The 21,300-nt window shown below is 35.7% G+C and overlaps 2 protein-coding genes across 2 annotated transcripts; both read left to right on the top strand.

Annotated features, from left to right (window-relative positions):
- The first annotated feature begins 2,402 nt into the window (after positions 1–2,402).
- Positions 2,403–5,645, top strand: LOC134243689 (uncharacterized). The gene is made up of 2 exons (XM_062725922.1): positions 2,403–3,240; positions 5,286–5,645. The coding sequence occupies exon 1, from the start codon at positions 2,403–2,405 to the stop codon at positions 3,228–3,230; it is 828 nt and encodes a 275-aa protein (XP_062581906.1). The 3' UTR covers positions 3,231–3,240; positions 5,286–5,645.
- Positions 5,319–6,305, top strand: LOC134243690 (integrase/recombinase xerD homolog). The gene has a single exon (XM_062725923.1). The coding sequence runs from the start codon at positions 5,319–5,321 to the stop codon at positions 6,303–6,305; it is 987 nt and encodes a 328-aa protein (XP_062581907.1).
- The last annotated feature ends 14,995 nt before the right edge of the window (positions 6,306–21,300 follow it).

The raw sequence follows: 21,300 nt of genomic DNA on the forward strand, positions 1-21,300 counted from the left end.
TCTCTACAAGTCTTTTCAGCGGACACTGTCCGTTTACCACCATCTTCACTACATGTCTTGTCACCGGATACTGTCCGTTTAACACCATCTTCTATACGAATCTTGTCATCGGACACTGTCTGTTTACACCCATCTTCTATACGAATCTTGTCACCGGACACTGTCCGTTTACCACCATCTTCTTTACGAGTTTTGTCACTGAAGAATGTCCCTTTACCACCATCTTCTTTCAGAATCTTGTCACCGGACATTCTCTGTTCACCACCATCTTCTATACGAATCTTGTCACCGGACACCGTCTGTTTACCCCCATCTTCTATACGAATCTTGTCACCGGACACTGTCCGTTTACCACCATCTTCTTCCGTTTACCACCATCTTCTTTACAATTCTTGTTACCGGACACTCTTTGCTCACCACCATCTTCTCTACACGTCTTTTCACCGGACACTGTCCGTTTACCACCACTCTGCTGTCAGCGTAGCACTACAAATATCATTATGACTTGAATCTCTGTTACCTCAACCCCTCTCTTATTTCACAGCATAGCATACCAACCCCCACCCCCACTCACCAGAAAAAAGCATCTGTTCTCATTTACATGCAAGTACACTATAGTCTGATTTTGTTACAGTTGAAAAAATGCGAGTCAATATCACAGTATCACATATTATTAATTATTGACCAAACTTGCATGAATGATACATCTAAGGATGCACACTATTAGACTTGCATCTAGATTTTCTACCTGAGTGATTTTGGGATATACACACGTTATTACGTGTAGTTTAATGTGGGGCTTATCCTTACCTAAAGACAAACATTCGTTGAAGTCAGCTCTGTAATCTCTGATGAACTGTATTTTTAAGTCAACTCAGGTGACTTATTGCTACAGTGTATCCGTCGTCGTCCGTCGTGAACGTTTTCAGCATCTTCTCTGAAACCAGTCACGTGACACAGAGCGGGGTAGACGTCTCTTTCCGAGCTTCTGTGTTTTTGACATTAGATGCCGTTTTTTCGGATTCTGGAGCAGTCTTTTTTCACGGGTATGTGTTAGGATTGTTCCCAGTGTATGTATTATATGTGTATATATATTGATACTTTGAAAATTTCAACTTTAAACATCCATATACTTTTGTTTATAGACTTTAAATACCGGTGAGCGATTTTCACTGGTATTCACCTGAGTTCTTTCTTGTGCACCTGTGTTTAAACTTCGTCATGGCTGATCAAGCGGATCAACCTGACCGAACGATCAAACCGTTATACCTGAAAGACTCTGACGTACAGTGTTGCGACAATAATCGGGTAACGGACTTCATGCTCATGGAGCGTGTCATTGAAGTAATTGGAAATTCCCTCCACTGCATACAGCTGGACCGGAACTTATGGCGAGTCTATCTAAAAGACCAGAAAAGCAGAGAAAAACTCCTTACTACAAAATATATCAGTATCCTTTTTTGATACAAATCCATACACTTCAGGTAATCATGACCCAACAGTAAGTACACTTAAAGTGCGCATCAGCGGATTACCGTTATCTGTAGATGAATCTGCGGTTACTGAGCTTTTGGACAAGCTTGGAGTCAATCTGAAAAGCAAAATAATGTATGAAAAAATAAAACACCCTTTGACTAACAAAATGACAAGCGTCCTTAATGGAAATAGATTCATGTACATCGAACCCCTTGAAAAGGATAAAGCTTTGCCTGGGGTTAATTACTGCGCTGGTCTGCGATGCCTTTTGTTTCACTATAACCAACCTAAATCTCAGCGCAATATCACATGTACTTAATGCTGGGATACAGGACATACAAGACACAGCTGCAAAAATGAACCCCGATGTAAGGTTTGTAAGAACCCAGGACACAAACCTGGCGATCCAAAGTGCGCTTCATATGAAATTCAAGAGAATGTTGTAGCCTTGAACGGTGAAAATAACATTTTGTCAAACTTTTTTTGCCGTGCGATCTAAATATTTTTGGAATGCACCATAAATCGGCAGAGCACGCATTTCAATATGCAAAAGCTCTAAGATGCGGAGACTTGGATGCAGCCAAATTTATTTTTGCCCCAACCCTCAGGCCCCAGGGGGACAAGGACAATAAAAATTCACAATTTTTGTTCCCCTTAAACCATAGATGCTTTGTGCCAAATTTGGTTGAAATTGGTTGAGTGGTTGCAGAGTAGAAGCTGAAAATGTTCAAATGTAAACGAACGACAGACGACGCACGTCGCCGGACAACAACGTATAGCAATATTATTATTATTGTCGTTATGGGTATTTCCTGTGTGAACAGAGTGGTGGATCTGTGTGATTTTATGTCACGTGACATGGTCATATAAATAGCAGGTGCGTGCTTTAAAAGTTATTCTACCGCTCGTACAGAACGTTGTAAGGAATGGAAACCAGTACAGCGAGTTCAGATGTGCACTATTCTGAAGAAGTTTTATTGGGCGAGTCTAGTACTAGTGAACAATTGTCTAACGAGGATGCAGTATCTTTATTTAATAGTTCATTGAGAAAAGCTTTGCAACAGCAGAATGAGGTCATTGTGAGTTCTATTGTGAAGCAAATTAACAGTAAACCTAATAATCCCGCCACGAATACCGGGCACGAGGATAGCGCACGGGAGGATACTAAACATAACTCATTCGATTTCAAACACGAGGGACATCGCATTCAGCATACCTTTAATACAGAGAGAATAGAGAAGTTGATTGAAACAAAAAACTTTATAGAGAAGAAAGATTTGGAGAATGCGGCACTGACAATTGAGAAAGAAATCGGCGAGTTGCGACAACGAAACAAGATTCTAAAAATAGCAGACAGGCACGGGTGGGATACTGTCAACGAATATTTAGACGATCCATTAGCAGACAACAATGACGACGCTGTTAAGTTACGGGGCGCTGTTAGCCGTGCTGTTCGTAAGCGTAATTACAGAGGGAAGCCATATACATATCCCATGCAAAACCGTAGACAGAATGCATTTGCTGCCAACGACTTTTTTCGCACTTTCGGCCAAACGTTTGCTACAGGGGGGTACAAGCAATTCGCCAAACCAATCGAATACGGCGCAGGTCAACAGAACTTTGAACGGAAGTGCTTTTTCTGCAGACAGGTCGGACATTACGTCAGGGACTGCCCATTTGCCAGAGGACAACAAGTTCCAGTGTCAGCTTCCACGGTCGCATCGGCCTCTAGCAACAACGCCAACAAGCAGTAGTAGAGAACAAGTTGAGTATAGTGAAAATGAAGGCTGTATGAGTGATTCTTATGAATATGAGTTAAACACGTGTTCGAAGATTTCAGTAAAGTTTCGGTTAAAAAATTGTTTACAATTTTGGAAGAGTGAATTGTCTTCAAACATATTTGTTAAAAATACTATTCAGTTTGGTTATGTAATTCCATTTATTCAATTGCCGCCTAAGATCGTTTTAAAAAATAATAAGTCGGCTCATATTCACAGTGATTTTGTTTGTACAGCCATCAATGATCTTTTAAATTCTGGTTGTATTCACGAAATATCTGAAGAAAAAATACATGTTGTTAATCCACTTACTGTTTCAGTGAACAGCACAGGTAAGAAAAGGTTGGTGTTAGATCTTCGACATGTAAATCAATTTGTAGAAAAACAAAAGGTGAAGTTTGAAGGGGTGAGTGAGGCTTTACAATATGCAAAACAGGGAATGCACATGATTAAGTTTGATTTAAAATCAGGTTATCACCATATTGATATACATCCAGATTTTCACAAATATTTAGGTTTTTCTTGGAAATATGGTGACAAATTCAGATTTTTCGAATTTAATGTGTTACCTTTTGGTTTATCTTCAGCAGGGCATGTTTTTACAAAAGTAGTGAGAGTTTTAGTGAAATATTGGAGATCATGTGGTATACCTGTGGTAGTATACTTGGACGATGGTTGGGTTTGTGATACGTACGAGAAGTGCAAGTCTGCATCAGACATAATACAATATACGCTGCAGAGATCAGGTTTTGTTATAAATACTGAGAAGTCAGTACTTGAGCCTACTCAGAGTATGGTGTGATTAGGGTTTTTGTGGAATTTGAAAAGCGGGACGCTAGAAGTTCCTTTGGAAAAAATTAGTAATATTAAATCTTTATTAAAAGAACTTTTAGAAAATAAAAACAATATTTCGGCGAGAAAATTATCTTCTGTTGTGGGAAAAATTATCGCATTAAAACCATCTTTGGGAAATATATGTCAGTTAATGACTAGACGTCTCAGTATTACAATTTGCTCTAAAACTGGCTGGGATGAAATTTTGTATATAGACAATGGGAATATTCAAGAGTTGGAGTTTTGGCATTACAATATCAGTAAGCTCCCTTGCAAATATTTTACATGTATTGATAAGACACCAGAGAAAATTATTTTTTCGGATGCAAGTTCTCATGCAGGCGCAGGGTTTACATGTGAAAGGAATAAGAAAATAGTTCATTACATGTGGGATCAGTGTGAAAAAAGTAAAAGTTCAACTTGGAGAGAATTAAAGTCAGTACAAATAATTTTAACAAGTCTGGCAGATGTGTTGAGTGGAAGGTTTGTGAAAATATTTACAGATAATCAAAATGTCGTGCGCATCGCATGTAAAGGTAGTATGGTTGACGAGCTGCATCAGCTGGCATTGAGTATATTTGGTGTCTGTGTGCAATACAGTATTTTACTTGAAGTACAGTGGATACCAAGAGAATACAATTTGGATGCAGATAGTTACAGTCGCATATTTGACAGTGATGATTGGAGTGTGTCTGAACACATTTTCCGATATTTTGATAGAATATGGGGTCCTTTTACAATTGATCTTTTTGCAAATTGTAAGAATAACAAAGTTAAAAGGTTTTATTCGAAATATTGGAATCCAGGCACTACAGGAGTTGACGCTTTCGCTTATGATTGGTCAGGTGAAAATTGTTGGATAGTACCTCCTCCTTTCCTTATAGGCAAAGTGATAAAACATTTGCGTTTGTGTAATGCATATGGAACTTTAATCATTCCTAAATGGTTGTCTGCTTTATTTTGGCCAATGATATGGGATAAAAGTACAACATCTTACAAATCTTATATAAAAGAATATGTTGAATATAAGAACCCAAGAAAATTTTTTATGTCAGGATCAGACAAGTCGAGTATATTTGCTCAAGATATGTTTTTGAGCAACGTTTTGGTTGTTAGAATTGATTTCAGAAAAATATAATAATAGCAGTTTAAATATGTAAGTGTGTGTGTTGTTATATTTTTGCTGTTTATTCACAGATTTTTAATGATACTTGGGCGGAAATTAAAGACATGTCAACGAAAGAGCAGTTTAAATCGGCAGATTCCTCAATATTCCACATCATGAAAAGTGCAAAAAGTAAAAACACAGTCAAGCAGTATGAAACGTATTTCAAGAAATTTACGCAGTGGTGTATTTCCAAAGATGTCGCAAGTTTTCCCGCAAAATCTAGTGTGATTGCCATTTTCTTAAGTGGATTAATTCAACAAGGAGTTTCTGAAGCAGTTCTGTGTTCATTTTTCTATAGTATAAAGTGGTATCATGATCTTCATTGTGCGTTTTCTAATCCTTGTGACGACAGTGTTATTCATAGTTTAATGGAGGGGGGGAAACGAATTTTACCAAAGCCCATAAAGAAGAAGGAACCAATTTCGCCAGATGTGTTAGAGAAGATTATAAATGTATATGGGGAACGGGAGCAAAATTGTGATTTACGAAGTGTGAGAACAGTGGCTATGTTGTTGTTGAGTTTCGCAGGTTTTTTGCGATTTAGTGAATTATCTAATATTAAAGTGAAAAATATAATTTTCAAGAATTTATACATGAATGTTTGCATCGAATCCAGCAAAACTGACGTATACAGGCGTGGTAACGAATTGACATTGGCAGAGGCAGGAGGGAAGCTGTGTCCTGTATCTTGGATTAAGCATTATTTAAATCTAGCTGAAATTCAGGATAAACCAGAGGAATATGTATTCAGACCAATTAGATTTTACAAGTCATGTGGAAAATATATGTTGTGCGGTATTAACAAGCCGATTTCATATACAAGAGCCCGAGAGTTATTGTTAGAAGCTTTGGAAAAAGTGGGAATAGATTCAAAAGGCTTTGGTTTGCACAGTCTGCGAAGTGGAGGGGCAACAACTGCAGCCGAGAAAAATGTGTCGGAGCGTCTGATCAAAATACATGGACGTTGGAAATCTGACTATTCCAGAGACAATTATATTAAGGATTGTATAGATAACAAATTGAAAGTGTCTAATAGTCTTTTCGTGTAAATATAAATGAATATATATTAATAATAAATATATATGCATATATATAGTGTGTGTGTAGACAGGTATTATTATTTTTTACAATTTTCTCTTTGATTGTTCTACGTTCTGACGAGCAGCATTCCATACATATGAGTTGATTATTCTTTCAATACAGAATAAAGAGTATAATTAATTTATATTCGGACGAACGAAGTGAGGGAGAATATAATTATTATTATTGTCGTTATGGGTATTTCCTGTGTGAACAGAGTGGTGGATCTGTGTGGTTTTTATGTCACGTGACATGGTCATATAAATAGCAGGTGCGTGCTTTAAAAGTTATTCTACCGCTCGTACAGAACGCTGTAAGGAATGGAAACCAGTAAATTAGGCACACACACACATATATGTATGTATTTATCAATATTATTTAATGATTAAAAATAATGGGTGTTGAAATAAATACAAATGTGTTAGAATTGTAATAAACGTTCTGACGAGCAGCATTCCATACATATGAGTTGATTATTCTTTCAATACAGAATAAAGAGTATAATTAATTTATATTCGGACGAACGAAGTGAGGGAGAATATAAGGTTACTCAGGTGACCTAAAAATATTTTACTTCGTGATGTTCATATTGCATAACATCAAATATATTAATGAGATCAACTCAAATGTCGAAGAAAAGTGTACCACTCATACACCTACGTTAAATGAATCTCCCCTTTTCAGAAAATAAAATGTAGAGATGATACATGGACGAGGTGGTGGCGGTGGTAAATCTCATCCTTTTTGTGTTTGCTAGTGGAGCTTGTGAAAATAAACTATTTAATTTATTCACTTTTTGAGTCGCTAAAGTTCACACTATTTTTCAATAAAAGTACTTTTCTGATTCACAGTTGCTCCGAATTTCCACAAACCAATTAGTTTTGTTCATATCTCATTGTTTTCAAAAGAATTTGGCTCCACAAACAGTTTTAAGCTAACTGTCAGCACTCGCATATTTCAACAAAATGGAACGTTACGGAAATTGCTCATCTGCAAAGCTTGGACCATTCTGTTTTTTACTAACCCCCCCCCCTTATAATACATATTGTGATCCCACTGAACATAATTTAGACAATTTAGAATCTGCACTACCCCAGAATGCTTCCATATTAGTTTCACATTTTCTGTCCCAGCGGTTCTTGAGAAGATTTGTCCTATATATTTCTACGTAAATATTTGATTTCTCATTGTGGCTCATGAACATATGAAGAAGAATATTTATGCAAAAATGCTGATAAGTGCACAAGTGTACAAGTTGATGGTCTAAAGTTTTATTCAAAATTCAAAATGGCGATGTTTTGGTCGTAGGTGAAATTAAATACTAAGTCAGATAGTGGCTACTAGCAGTTGGCTGTATCGCAGTCGTTGTCATTTTGTTTCTGTTGTTTTTCACTACGATCGGGAGAGAGTTACGATTAGTTTGTTCATTTGTTCCTTAGAAATTAGTGTGTCAAGGTCATATTGTGATCTTATAATCACTTGTTTGTCATTGTATGTTTTTATGTAAACCAATCAATTTCGTTCTAATTTTCTTTCTCTGGAGTTCATGAAAATTTCATAGAGGTTTTTCTTGAATATTGTTTCAAATCATCAAGACAAGATTCTAGTTGAATGATTTTGACGGATGCTTTCTAACAAGTTTGGTAAAATTTGCCTAGTAGTTCTTGAAAAGAAATCAAGGATCGATGTCAAAAGTATATAGACGGACGGACAGACATATAAAACTTTGATGTACATTATAACTTCTCTATGTTTTAGTAAAATTGGGTAAAATGCTAGGTATAATCTATCCTGTAAGTCCAATAGCCTCAATAAATTAAGTTATACGCATACAAACATCAACAATAATGCAACTACATGCATAAGTGCATATTATTATTCTTCACATGAAGTCCCCCAGGTGGCGCAGTGGTTAGAGAGTCTGAGTCTTACGTTGCGGAATTGAATCCTACTATTGACATCCTTTGTGTCCCAAAATGAGCTCCTTACTGCTCAATGGCCAAAAGTACTGAATAAAGGACATCTTTAGCAGTTCTCCATCGGTATCTGATGGCGTCACCATATAAGAATGATATGGAGAGAACGAACAGTATTCAGTCTCAAAGTCCGTAAAACAATACAAAACTAGAACTGTCCAAAATTTTCTCAAACTCCTTGTTATCCTGCACTCTTATGCATTAGTTACAGAACTGTAGCGCTATGGTTTTATATATTAGTCTTTGACCACGAGGCTACAAATCCCTAAATGCAAAAAGGTGCAATTTACAGCACAAAATTTTTTGCGGACTTTTAGGGAGAATTTCTTTACTTTCCAGCATGGTCAATCACTCCCTAACTCAAATCACATTCTGTAACCAATTTGTATATTTTATCCATCTTGTAACCCTTAAAAGTCGTCTCTACAGGCGAACATCTCGCTCGATTAAAATTATTTGCTGAATTACTGAAAATTCACTTCAAGCCATTTTATCGTCTGTACAGAAGAATATAAAGAATTGCAAGGTGAATAAAATATACAAACTGATTACAGAATGTGTTCAGTATTAGCGAGTGAAAGGTAGTTGGTTGACTAATGCTGGAATGTGAAGAAATTCTCCTAAAACTTGCGCCGTGAATTGCACATTTTTGGCATTACGGGATCTGTTTTGTAGTATTATGGCCAAAGACTGATATAAAAAAACCATAACGCTACAGTTCTGCAGCTATCTTTTCCATATTTGATTATAAACGATTATGCTGCAATGTCAAAATTAGTGATTTATTTTAAATTATAATTCATATATACGACATTTTAACATTTTTTTGGTATATCGGGGACATTTCCATCAACCTTACACGTAGGGAGGTTAAGGTCAGTATGGATGGCAGATCTGCCCTGCTGACCCTTTTGGGCAGAAAGGCAGAAGAGCCATCCATATCAACTGGACATCTGTATCAAATCCTTGCCATCAAAGCAACCAACGAGTTCAAAGGCCAACGAGCCTATAACTCTACCCAAAACATCATTTTCAAGGTAGTTAATTAATATATATCATAACGAGAAAATGTTGAATTGCTTAAATTACTTTTCATCTATACAATTTGTTAACTACAATGTTTGACAAAATTTGCGTATAAAATAACTGCGGCTGTCAATTGACTAATAGGTTAATATCAAGTTATTGCATCATAAATCAATCGTTGAAACATATTTTAAATTAATTTCATCCCACTTGCGCATTACATCGTTCTCGGAGAAGCAAACAGATAAACACCTGTTAATACCCTCAAACAGATAAACACCTGTTAATACCCTCAAACAGATAAACACTTGTTAATACCCTCAAACAGATAAACAACTGTTAATACCCTCAAACAGATAAACACCTGTTAATACCCTCAAACAGATAAACACCTGTTAATACCCTCAAACAGATAAACACTTGCTAATACCCTCAAACAGATAAACACCTGTTAATACCCTCAAACAGATAAACAACTGTTAATACCCTCAAACAGATAAACACTTGCTAATACCCTCAAACAGATAAACACTTGTTAATACCCTCAAACAGATAAACACCTGTTAATACCCTCAAACAGATAAACACCTGTTAATACCCTCTGTTAATACCCTCAAACAGATAAACACTTGCTAATACCCTCAAACAGATAAACACTTGTTAGTACCCTCAAACAGATAAACACCTGTTAATACCCTCAAACAGATAAACACCTGTTAATACCCTCAAACAGATAAACACCTGTTAATACCCTCAAACAGATAAACACCTGTTAATACCCTCAAACAGATAAACACTTGCTAATACCCTCAAACAGATAAACACCTGTTAATACCCTCAAACAGATAAACACCTGTTAATACCCTCAAACAGATAAACACTTGCTAATACCCTCAAACAGATAAACACCTGTTAATACCCTCAAACAGATAAACACTTGCTAATACCCTCAAACAGATAAACACCTGTTAATACCCTCAAACAGATAAACAACTGTTAATACCCTCAAACAGATAAACACCTGTTAATACCCTCAAACAGATAAACACTTGCTAATACCCTCAAACAGATAAACACTTGTTAATACCCTCAAACAGATAAACACCTGTTAATACCCTCAAACAGATAAACACCTGTTAATACCCTCAAACAGATAAACACCTGTTAATACCCTCAAACAGATAAACAACTGTTAATACCCTCAAACAGATAAACACCTGTTAATACCCTCAAACAGATAAACACTTGTTAATACCCTCAAACAGATAAACACTTGCTAATACCCTCAAACAGATAAACACCTGTTAATACCCTCAAACAGATAAACACCTGTTAATACCCTCAAACAGATAAACACTTGCTAATACCCTCAAACAGATAAACACTTGTTAATACCCTCAAACAGATAAACACCTGTTAATACCCTCAAGCTTTATATCATATCGAATATAAACTGAAATACATATACAATTAAAACAATTAAAGATATAATTAATACTTTAATCAATACATTTCATTTTTTAAAATACAGTCTTTTATATCAAATGACCCGGCCGATGACATCCCACAAATCCACTTTTCGAATCTGTCCGTATCCGCTGAATCTGTGGGTCATCTGAAATCGTGTTTGATTCCCGTCAGAAATGGGATTATAAATAATCCCTCCTTAAGCCCCCTTCTTCACACACACTCACATTCCTCTTTATTCTAATATTTTAATTGTAATTAATTTTGTAACGCATTTTTAGCCGTCATACTTTACATAATTCTATGCCGTCATTTCACTTCCCAAAGCGAGGCCACTGCAGCTGCGGTTCCGTCTATCGAAGCAAAGAAAAGACTTCATCCCCGGTTACCTTCATTCAATAGTACACGTGTTCTGCGGTCGGGGGGGAGTAACTCTCGGCATAAGATTACACACCGACCATGTCAGCGTTACTTGAAAAGGACATACATGTTTAATTATTATTAGTATTGGTTTTGTTGCATTTTATTTTTCACACTTTTGTTTGTTTATTTTTCAAATTTTTTTGGCAACGAAATACTGTACAAGCATAAGCCGGTGTCAGGTTCTCTGTGTTGTTGTAAAAAAAAAAACTTTCTACAGAAGGATATAGTTACACAAATGAAAATTTGCTAAACGGATTGATATATATCTAAAATATTAGAGCAATGGTAAGTTTTCTTCGTACTTCGTTTTGGACAAAACAGTACAGAATTGCCTTCGCTTTATTTGGTAAACTTTATTCAGGGGTACTTGTGTGACGAGAATGGAGCAAAAACATTTTTAAATACGGGCGACTGCGGGCAGAATAAATTGTTTTTACATTCAACTTACATGTACTTTTATTAAGACGAAATTTTTATTCACTGTCGACATCACAGCTCGTTAAACGCGAAAACCATGTAAAACAAACCTTTGTGTTTCGAAGTCGATCAATTCAGCAGCCATGATAGTTCACGCGTGACGTACTGAGACTTGCGCTTGAAATTTAGAATAACTCAATAAAGCCAGGCACGTAGTATCCGGGGGGGCCAGGCCCCCCCCCCCCCCCACTTTTTTTCCCCCCAACATAATTTTTCAAAAAAAACCCCCCCCCCCCCCCCCACACGAAATAGGATTTTCGAGTTTTGGCAATTTTCCTTTTTTTTTTTTTTTTTTGCTTGTCAACTTTTTTTTTTAGGTAAGTAAAAAAAATTTTCTCAGGTTGCCCCCCCCCCACTTTCAAAAACGATGCTACGTGCCTGAAAGCAAATGTCGATGTTGATAAATGATTGTGATTCTTCAGCTATCTGTGCTTGTGTTTTGTTCAAGAGGTTAGCTTAAACGAGTAGTTTTAAGAAGTTTTATGAATTAGTTGTTTTTTTTTTTTATTTACAGACGTGATATGTCTATCAGACGCAAAATTATTCGCTTAAACTTACCCAGCATTTCAGTTCCGTGATTCAAAGTGGTACAAAAAATTATATGTGTATTGCATAGATTTAAAATTTGCTTAATGAAAGATGTAATAAAATAGTGTATACCCGACTGTCAGTGACATCAGGGATACTACCGGACATTGGTTGAAAACCGTTATGAAGAAATCTGGCATAGACTATAACAGTCTAGTCGAACCCCCAGACGGGGGTAAACGGAAGTAGGAAAACCGTATGCACATGCGCACACTAAAACAAAGTACCGTTTTCACGAAAAAACGTGTGGTCCACAAAATATGCTCGTGCCAAGTGATGGATTATTTCGTACCTCTTTATGTACTCAAATTCGATAGATAAATATTTTTTAAATGCCATATTAAAATATTGACACTCTTTTGAATGGGAGAAGCTCGATCCCATAGATTGGTATAATATTGTTTATATATTTTATGATTATCCTGAGGTAGTGAAGTCTGTGAAGACATTGAAATACAGATCAAGTTTGTTGTATAAAAGTTTTATAATTTTTTTAGGAGTCTTGAAAGGGAGTATTTATCTATTTAATGTGTAATTCGTGTGAAGAGTTACCTCCCTTTATGCATTTTTTTTTGTTAACCACAGATTTAAATTATTAGCTTTATTGATATGGATATTTGTATTAGAATATTTTTATACTATGTATTTATTATTTGTTATTATAATTTTCAGGGCATTTTCCTTTTCCTATTATTCTGTTACTAATTTCCTTTTTATATTTTCATCTGTGTGTGAATAAATGGAGATGATCAAATCCTGAAACAGACTTACTTATACCTCCATAATATAACTAAGAAACCGTTACAATTGTATTGCGAAAAACTAAACGTTCATCGCAAAAATGTAGACTTTTTCTCCCAAAGTTAGCGTATTCTGTGCCTCGACCTCCATGCTTGATACAATTTTTTTTTTATAATTTAATGAAACGGATTAATAAATAAATGGTATGCTTAAAGTTGAACTAAATATTATTCCCTTCCCGGTATGTCGAACTTTGTTGTAATTTCTAGCTGGTAATCTACACAGTTTACCTTCTTCACAATGTCAAAAGGGCCTTTCTATTGATTGATTGTATGTTGTTAAACGTCTTTCTAGATAATTTTTCACTCATATAGAGACGACACCACTTGCCGGGCTACAAATTTTATCCTATGCTCGGCACTTAGGGCCTTTGAGCAGTGATGGATCTTTTTCGTGCCAGCATCTACTGCGATACGGGTCCTCGGTTTATACGGTCTCATCCGAAGGACTGGTCTCCACGTCCCGCAGTGGGGATTCGAACCCGCAACGTAAGGATTGACTCCTTCCTTCACGACTCATGGAGCCGAATCAAGTTAAACCGTCTAAACTCGTCTAATGGAATACAGACTAAAACAGAAGTTCTATTATGATCAGCACGCGAAGCCAAGATAACAGTGTGAGCCTGGTGATTCCATACGCATTCCAACACCAGAGGGTTGGAAACCGGCTGAATACATTGTGCAAACTGAAACTCCTTGATCTCATCTTGTGAAAGCAGGTGTTCCGGGCAGAACATACCGCCGAAACAACTGCAAGTTGATAAAAACGAGAGAGGATCCGCACAAAATCTAACCAAAGAAGGATATTTTCATTCCTCAGACTATTATGATGACAAGTAGTCCGCTCATCACAAAACCAAAACCCGAACAACAGAGTGAAGCAACAGACAAACAGAATCCAGTTTTGCAAGTAACAGCTACCAACCAACAAAAAACACGTTCGGGTCGAGCTGTTGTGAAACCTAAGTACCTCTCTGATTACACCGTGTGATTCAGTGAAACATAATTGGTTGTAAAAAGGGCACAATAATCTCTTTATTTGCTTGTTCTATTTGTTTACAATTATTATGCTAAAGCAAGTAAATTACAATTTAGTTCAATGACCCCTCCAGAACACTGCGTCTGATATGGGAAAGACAGAATTCAAGATTTGGAAGTCCAGAAAGCATTGAATCATCACTGAAGAGCAAAGTTGCAGATTTCCCTACCTTAAAGAACTCAAACAGAAGTGGACTTTTGGAACTTGCAGACATTCTTATGGAGAGTCAATTAAGCGAGATGAAAAGTATGCAAAACTATTTTCATATTACGACACGTCAGGCGGCATAAACCCGAGTGTCTAAAACTACCTCCGAGCATTCAGGAGAATTGACAAATTGAAGCTAACAAATATCAACAGAAAAATGGTGTCGTCCATCCGCCATTTTCAGTATATATATATATATATATATATATATATATATATATATATATATATATATATATATATATATATATATATATATATATTAATACAAAGATCATTAATATTACATGTAAATAATACTATATAAAGAAGACAACTGCCATATTCATGAAAAAGGTGACTCTCTTGCCTAGGCCAAAGTAAATGCGACTCCCAAGAGAACAAATAAAAGAGGAACTTCATTGTAGAGGCTTTGTCATTTCAATGGTATTTAAAAAAGACTGGGACGAAGAAGATTTAGTATGCCGCGTTTGTAATGAATCTCATGTACTATGTCATGGTGGACAGACCCCGACCCCCCACACCCGGAAACTCAACCCCTGGGAGTTGGACATTTTTGTTTACAATTACATAAGTTACACTTATTCATCATGTGTACCTTATTAAAGAAACTCGTAATAGCCACCGTCTAAAAAATGAGAAGAAAACTACCTTAAGTTACTTTTGCAAACATCTTTCATTTGGTGGGCCATATTAATAAATTGATATAATACATTTGTTCCAATTGTGTTTTATGTATAGTTAGGCTGCTACTTTAAGCTACATGGGGTGGATTACAATTTATATTTAGTAATTTTTGCGTGGTTTTTATTATGAATGAAATAAAAAGAAGTCAATCAGAGGAAAGGCTTAATATAAGTGATATCAGCATATTCAATTTGATTTTTGGAAAATGTAAGGAAAAGAAAGCCAAATTCAATCAATAAAAAACAAATTTCCATCCATTTAAAAAACCATTAAAAGACATGTCATCTATGAAGAAATGAAAAAAAATGCCATCACTTTTGTTTACAGCATGCCACTTCAGAAATGATGAAATGTACGAGATGAAAATTTTGGACGAAACGATTTGAGTAGTTTATAGACCAAGTAAAAGATTCTAAATGCCAAAGAGGAAAGTCTTCATTTACAATCTATGGTGGCCACAATATTTGTTCTTGCTTCAAAGTGCTTTTGAAGATCAACAAAAACTTTTACTACAGGTATTTCAAAAGAGCTATAAATAAGGAAAATCAGCAGCTAGCTAAAGAAATACTACGGGATTCAAAGAGTCCAGATGAGAAGTCAAAATTATACTTTCATGCAGACAGGATGCCAGATAATGATGATATGATGTTGCTATTAATACAAAACAAGAAAGATTGATCTTTATGATTTATATGTCAATGAAAAAACATACATATTCCTGCAATGTCAAATAACTTACAAGTATACAAATTCATCTCAACTTTAGTACACTAGTACAAATGCCAACAATAATCAGGTTCAATAACTCCATAATATAAAACCAATCTGTCAAATCACGGGAGATTCTTCAATTACTTACTTGAGAAAGGAATTGGATCCTTACATCCCCGTACACATAATCTACACACCTCATTGGAGCATAAGTCGTTACCAGTCATGGTTCCACAACACAGAATAAATGAACGCACCTATGCAAGTGCAACAACTGGACACTCCTACTAAAGGGGACCAGAAGCTGGACAAACTATAAGAGATGTACACTTCTTCGCTAACACACCAAGCTACCCCACATTGGCTGGACAAACTACAAGAGATGTACACTTCTCTAACACACCAAGCTACCCCACATTGGCTGGACAAACTACAAGAGATGTACACTTCTTCTCTAACACACCAAGCCACCCCACATTGGCTGGACAAACTACAAGAGATGTACACTTCTTCTCTAACACACCAAGCCACCCCACATTGACTGGACAAACTAAAAGAGATGTCTACTTCTTCGCTAACACACCAAGCCACCCCACATTGGCCGGACAAACTACAAGAGATGTACACTTCTTCTCTAACACACCAAGCCACCCCACATTGACTGAACAAACTAAAAGAGATGTATACTTCTTCGCTAACACACCAAGCCACCCCACATTGGCTGGACAAACTACAAGAGATGTACACTTTTTCGCTAACACACCAAGCCACCCCACATTGGCTGGACAAACTACAAGAGATATACACTTCATCTCTAACACACCAAACCACCCCACATTGGCTGGACAAACTACAAGAGATGTACACTTCTTCTCTAAGACACCAAGCCACCCCACATTGGCTTGACTAGGGTTAGCAGCCACTTCTTTGACGGTCTTAAGTGGATAGTTTTCCCTTACAATAGCGTTTTTCAGTTCTCGCGGATCCAAACAAATCCTAACTTTCCCATTTAGTTTCTTGACGTCTACAATAGGGCTGACCCATTAAGTTGGGTTTTCCACTTTTATTTAATTGAAAAATGTGCTGCCAATTCGACTTTTGAGTGAGTTATATATTTGAATGAGATTGTTCTGCATTAAGAACAAATTCTGATTAATTTAATATTTTTTTAATTGATTTTGATATTGACTAATTGAAACATGCAAAATAATAGATAACCACTTTGAAATCATGTGAACTTCGTCGATTGCTGTGCAGCATACATTGTCCTGGTAAAGTTTACTTCTCCGTATCTTTCCAATTATTTTATTGTCCGTCAGTGTCTCAGAGTGTGCATATATTAAATGGTAACCCCCTTTCTGGAAATCACTCAGAGAAGCACTTGAGTATGCAAAGGTTTCTTTACTTGCTTCATCAACATCATCTCTGAAGGAGAATTTACAGACAATTAATGGAAAAGAAGTACAAGCAACCTCCGAGGAGCAGGGATGTGCATGATAATTGAAAATACTTTTAGTTCACCTGAGTTGAAAGCTCAAGTGAGATTTTAAAATTTGCTTGCATGAGCCATAAGGCCATCCTTAAACCAGAAGTCTCTGTCGAGACTGAAGCTCTACTGGTTTGAACTTATAGCAAAGGAAGAGAAAGTACTTAAGCAGCTTGGATTTGAAACTTTATAAACAGCATGAAATAGAATAATGATCGTTGATAAAGTCTCTTTATGTTCTTAGTGTAGTCTACTTGTGTGCCAAGTTATACTGAAATCAGACCAAAACTGTAGGAGGAGTAGCATTTTGGAACAATTATTTTTACAGACATTTCTATTTTTAGTAACCACGGCAACACCGTTCATCAAAATTAAAATTCAATAAAGAGAATTATGTATCTTAGAGTATTCTACTTGTGTGCCAAAGTATATTGAAATCAGACCAAAACTGTAGGAGGAGTAGCATTTTGAAACAATTTTACAGATATTTCTATTTTTAGTAACACGACAACACCATTCATTGAAATCAAAAACCGATACACAGAATTATGTATCTTAGTGTAGTCTACTTGTTTGCCACCTTATACTGAAATCAGACCAAAACTGTAGGAGGAGTAGCATTTTGAAAGAATTTCATAGAAATTTTTATTTTTAGTAACCACGGCAACACCCTTCATCGAAATCAAAAACCAATGCACAGAATTATGTATCTTAGTGTAGTCTACTTGTGTGCCAAGTTATACTGAAATCAGACCAAAACTGTAGGAGGAGTAGTATTTTGAAAGAATTTCACAGAAATTTCTATTTTAAGTAACCATGGCAACACCGTTCATCGAAATCAAAAACCTATATACAGAATTATGTAACTTAGTGTATTCTACTTGTTTGCCAACTTATACTGAAATCAGATCAAAACTGTAGGAGGAGTAGCATTTTGAAAGAATTTCACAGAAATTTCTATTTTTAGTAACCACGGCAACACCGTTCATCGAAATCAAAAACTGATACACAGAATTATGTATCTTAGTGTATTCTACTTATGTGCCAAGTTATACTGAAATCAGACCAAAACTGTAGGAGGAGTAGCATTTTGAAAGAATTTCACAGAAATTTCTATTTTAAGTAACCATGGCAACACCGTTCATCGAAATCAAAAACCGATACACAGAATTATGTATCTTAGTGTAGTCTACTTGTGTGCCAAGTTATATTGAAATTAGACCAAAACTGTAGGAGGAGTAGCATTTTGAAAAATTGTTTACAGACAGACGGACAGACGGACGGACGCCGGACGCATTACTATCGCATAAGCTCTTCTGGTCTCTGACCAGTAGAGCTAAAAATTGTTCGTTCTGGAATTGCAGCTGGGGGGGGGGGGTGTTAAGACACAATCGGGAGGCAGGAAGATTTTTTTTTTTGTCTTAGAAAATGAAGATAAACTTTAAATATGAATCTCAATAAACAGTACATATTTTCTGACTTTTTGAAAAAAAAGGACCACCAAAAAAAATTCTGAGTTTGCATAGATCTGACACAACATTAAGCATTTGATGTGGTGTGTATGAATTGATTATAAATTTTAAAAAATTTCTTCTAACAGATATAATTAGTCACATAAGCCTATATACACAGAAAAGGATGTAAAGGAACTATAAATGGTAGGTCTAAGGAGTATATGAAAGTCTTCAATAACTAACCGAGCCTAGTGACATGAGAGCTGGGACCAAGCTAAAAAAATGTTTGTAATTGCAGACATATCCAGAATGGTTAAAACTTGAAAAAGTGTAAATACTACTACATTGCTGAAAAAAAAACTTTGGGTTGGTTGCATTTCCAGGGGTGATAGGCAACTGCAAACAATTTTTTAGACCTGAGAATAAGACTAAACACAATAAAGGGCATAAATGGAGGTAGACTCTTTATCGTGTTTATTTTCATTACCTTGCCGAATTGAAAGTGAAATATCGGCCATTTGTCCCCTCTATGTTTAGAAACATTGCCTTCATTCTCCTCAAGCACAACTACCTAACCTGATCTTGCATTATTTTATTCAGGGGCGAAAAAATTAAAACTATCATAGGTCAAGACTTGCCGAATTTTATCTGGAATAGATACGGCAAAAGCATTCTCTTTCAGCTTTTGCTGTATCAATTCCAGAGAAAATTCGGCAAGTCTTGAACTATGATAGTTGACGCCCTAGACGCCTCAACTTCCTAAAGGCATGAGATATAAATGCCGATATTGTGGAAAAATATATGTCAGGGAGAAAAACAGAGATAAACACGAGGTCGACAAACACAGGGGGTATGTGAAATTGTCTTCAAATTTGAATGTTATATGTGCTTTTTCTCGCGGCTTTCAATGAGCCTGTCTTAAAATTAATGTTTTGAAATAAAGTCAAACCTTTGAAACAATTTTTAAAAATTTCATAAAAAAGAAAAGCACATCTGATATCGGGTCATAAGAACAGACAGGCATGTCTACAAAGGTCTCACAACAGAAAGACAAATTAGAAGGAAATATGGTGATATTTTGAAGTCTTTGTCAAAAAAAAAAAAACAAATAAAGGATCAACAGTGTAAACTGTTAGATTGGAGCTATGGTTGCAATGAGGCAACTCTCTTATTATAGAATTTTCAGCAACATGTCCCTTCCCATCGCAGAAAGTATTTTTTATTGCTTAAAATCTGATTGTGAATCATAAAATTAGATCTATGATTTTCTTAATTATTGAATACAATATTTTCTAGGTCAAAATTCATGATCTCGACCGGCTCTGTTTTCGACGCCAAATAACGTTACTACTAGAACGTCACGGATGCCGTACAGTGACGTCAACTAATACGTAAAATAGTTGCGTCAGAAAAAAAAGCGTCAAATTGATACTGAAAAAGCACCTGTTTAACCAGGGTAATAAAATGTAAGGGAAATGATTACGAAAGAGTCATATTTATCCCAATAAATTAAATATACTAGTAAGTAAAGTAATAAAAATTTTATCTTACAGTTATTCGTTGCAAGGAGAGACTTTAAATAGAACATAAGAGACCCCAACTCTTTTTTTAATTCATGAATGTTGTAATTAATACGAGAGAACGGGCCCCTTTTTAGCCTAGTACTTTCTGAATGCAAACATGCACTTTTGAATATATATATTAATATATAATTTATCTCATTTTACAGTATTTTATGAGTATTGAGACGCTTCAAAACAACGTTACTCAATTATAATGTAATGTCGTTACTAGTAATATTTGTTAATATTCATGATGTGTTTGTTTTCACGTGTATCTCAAAACTAATTCGAAGTCGTACGCGAACGCTAAGCATATTTTTTTTGCAACCCATGGAAACTTGCAGAAAACTTTAAGGCTCATAAACCCTCTGCTCAATCATATAAAATGTTGCGTGAACGTTAACGATTTTCCAAATGCATTTTATAAGTAAAATACAAACAATTACAGCGGAGCAAAATTGGACAAAGAAAAGACAATTCAACTTGCAAAATTCATAAAGGAATAATAGACAGTTATATCATTATGAGTTATATTTCTTATTAGAGTATCGATGTTCCTTAACATGGCTTGGGTATTGAGTGAACAAAGTTGAAACTTCAACCTTGATTTGAATGTAATTCTTCAAAAATTGTGTTTTGTACAGAAAAAGGAGCTACCAGTAAAATTTTCACATCGTCTTGTTTATGCCACTCGTATTTTAACAAATTGTCTTCTAGAAAAAATAATTCCCATTTAGCAACAAGAGCCCTGACATTACTGTTGTAATCTTCAATAGTTTTCTTTTCTGGTTTTGTTGAAAAAGTTTCTTTCAAAATTATGAATTGAGATAGAATAGGATAATTTTTCTGCATTTTAATAAGATCGTCATGTGTCCATGATTCTAACCAATTTGAATGCAAAACAGATTCATTCTGATCATGCAAGTCATTTGGAATTGAGTCTACTGCAGACAATGATATGATATCATTCCTCTCTGCAATTGTAGATACACGATCAGATGAGACATTTACAGTGCAACCTTGATTTTAAGTAAAATGATCATTTTAATTTGAATCTAATT

Source organism: Saccostrea cucullata, unplaced genomic scaffold, assembly GCF_032062105.1.
Source record: "Saccostrea cucullata isolate Sc308-1 unplaced genomic scaffold, CSIRO_AGI_Scuc_v1 ctg10359, whole genome shotgun sequence".
Classification (NCBI taxonomy): domain Eukaryota; kingdom Metazoa; phylum Mollusca; class Bivalvia; order Ostreida; family Ostreidae; genus Saccostrea; species Saccostrea cuccullata.

Excerpts from the sequence above, each read along its gene's own strand:
- LOC134243689 (XM_062725922.1), top strand. The coding sequence starts at position 2,403 with ATGGAAACCAGTACAGCGAGTTCAGATGTGCACTATTCTGAAGAAGTT.
- LOC134243690 (XM_062725923.1), top strand. The coding sequence starts at position 5,319 with ATGTCAACGAAAGAGCAGTTTAAATCGGCAGATTCCTCAATATTCCAC.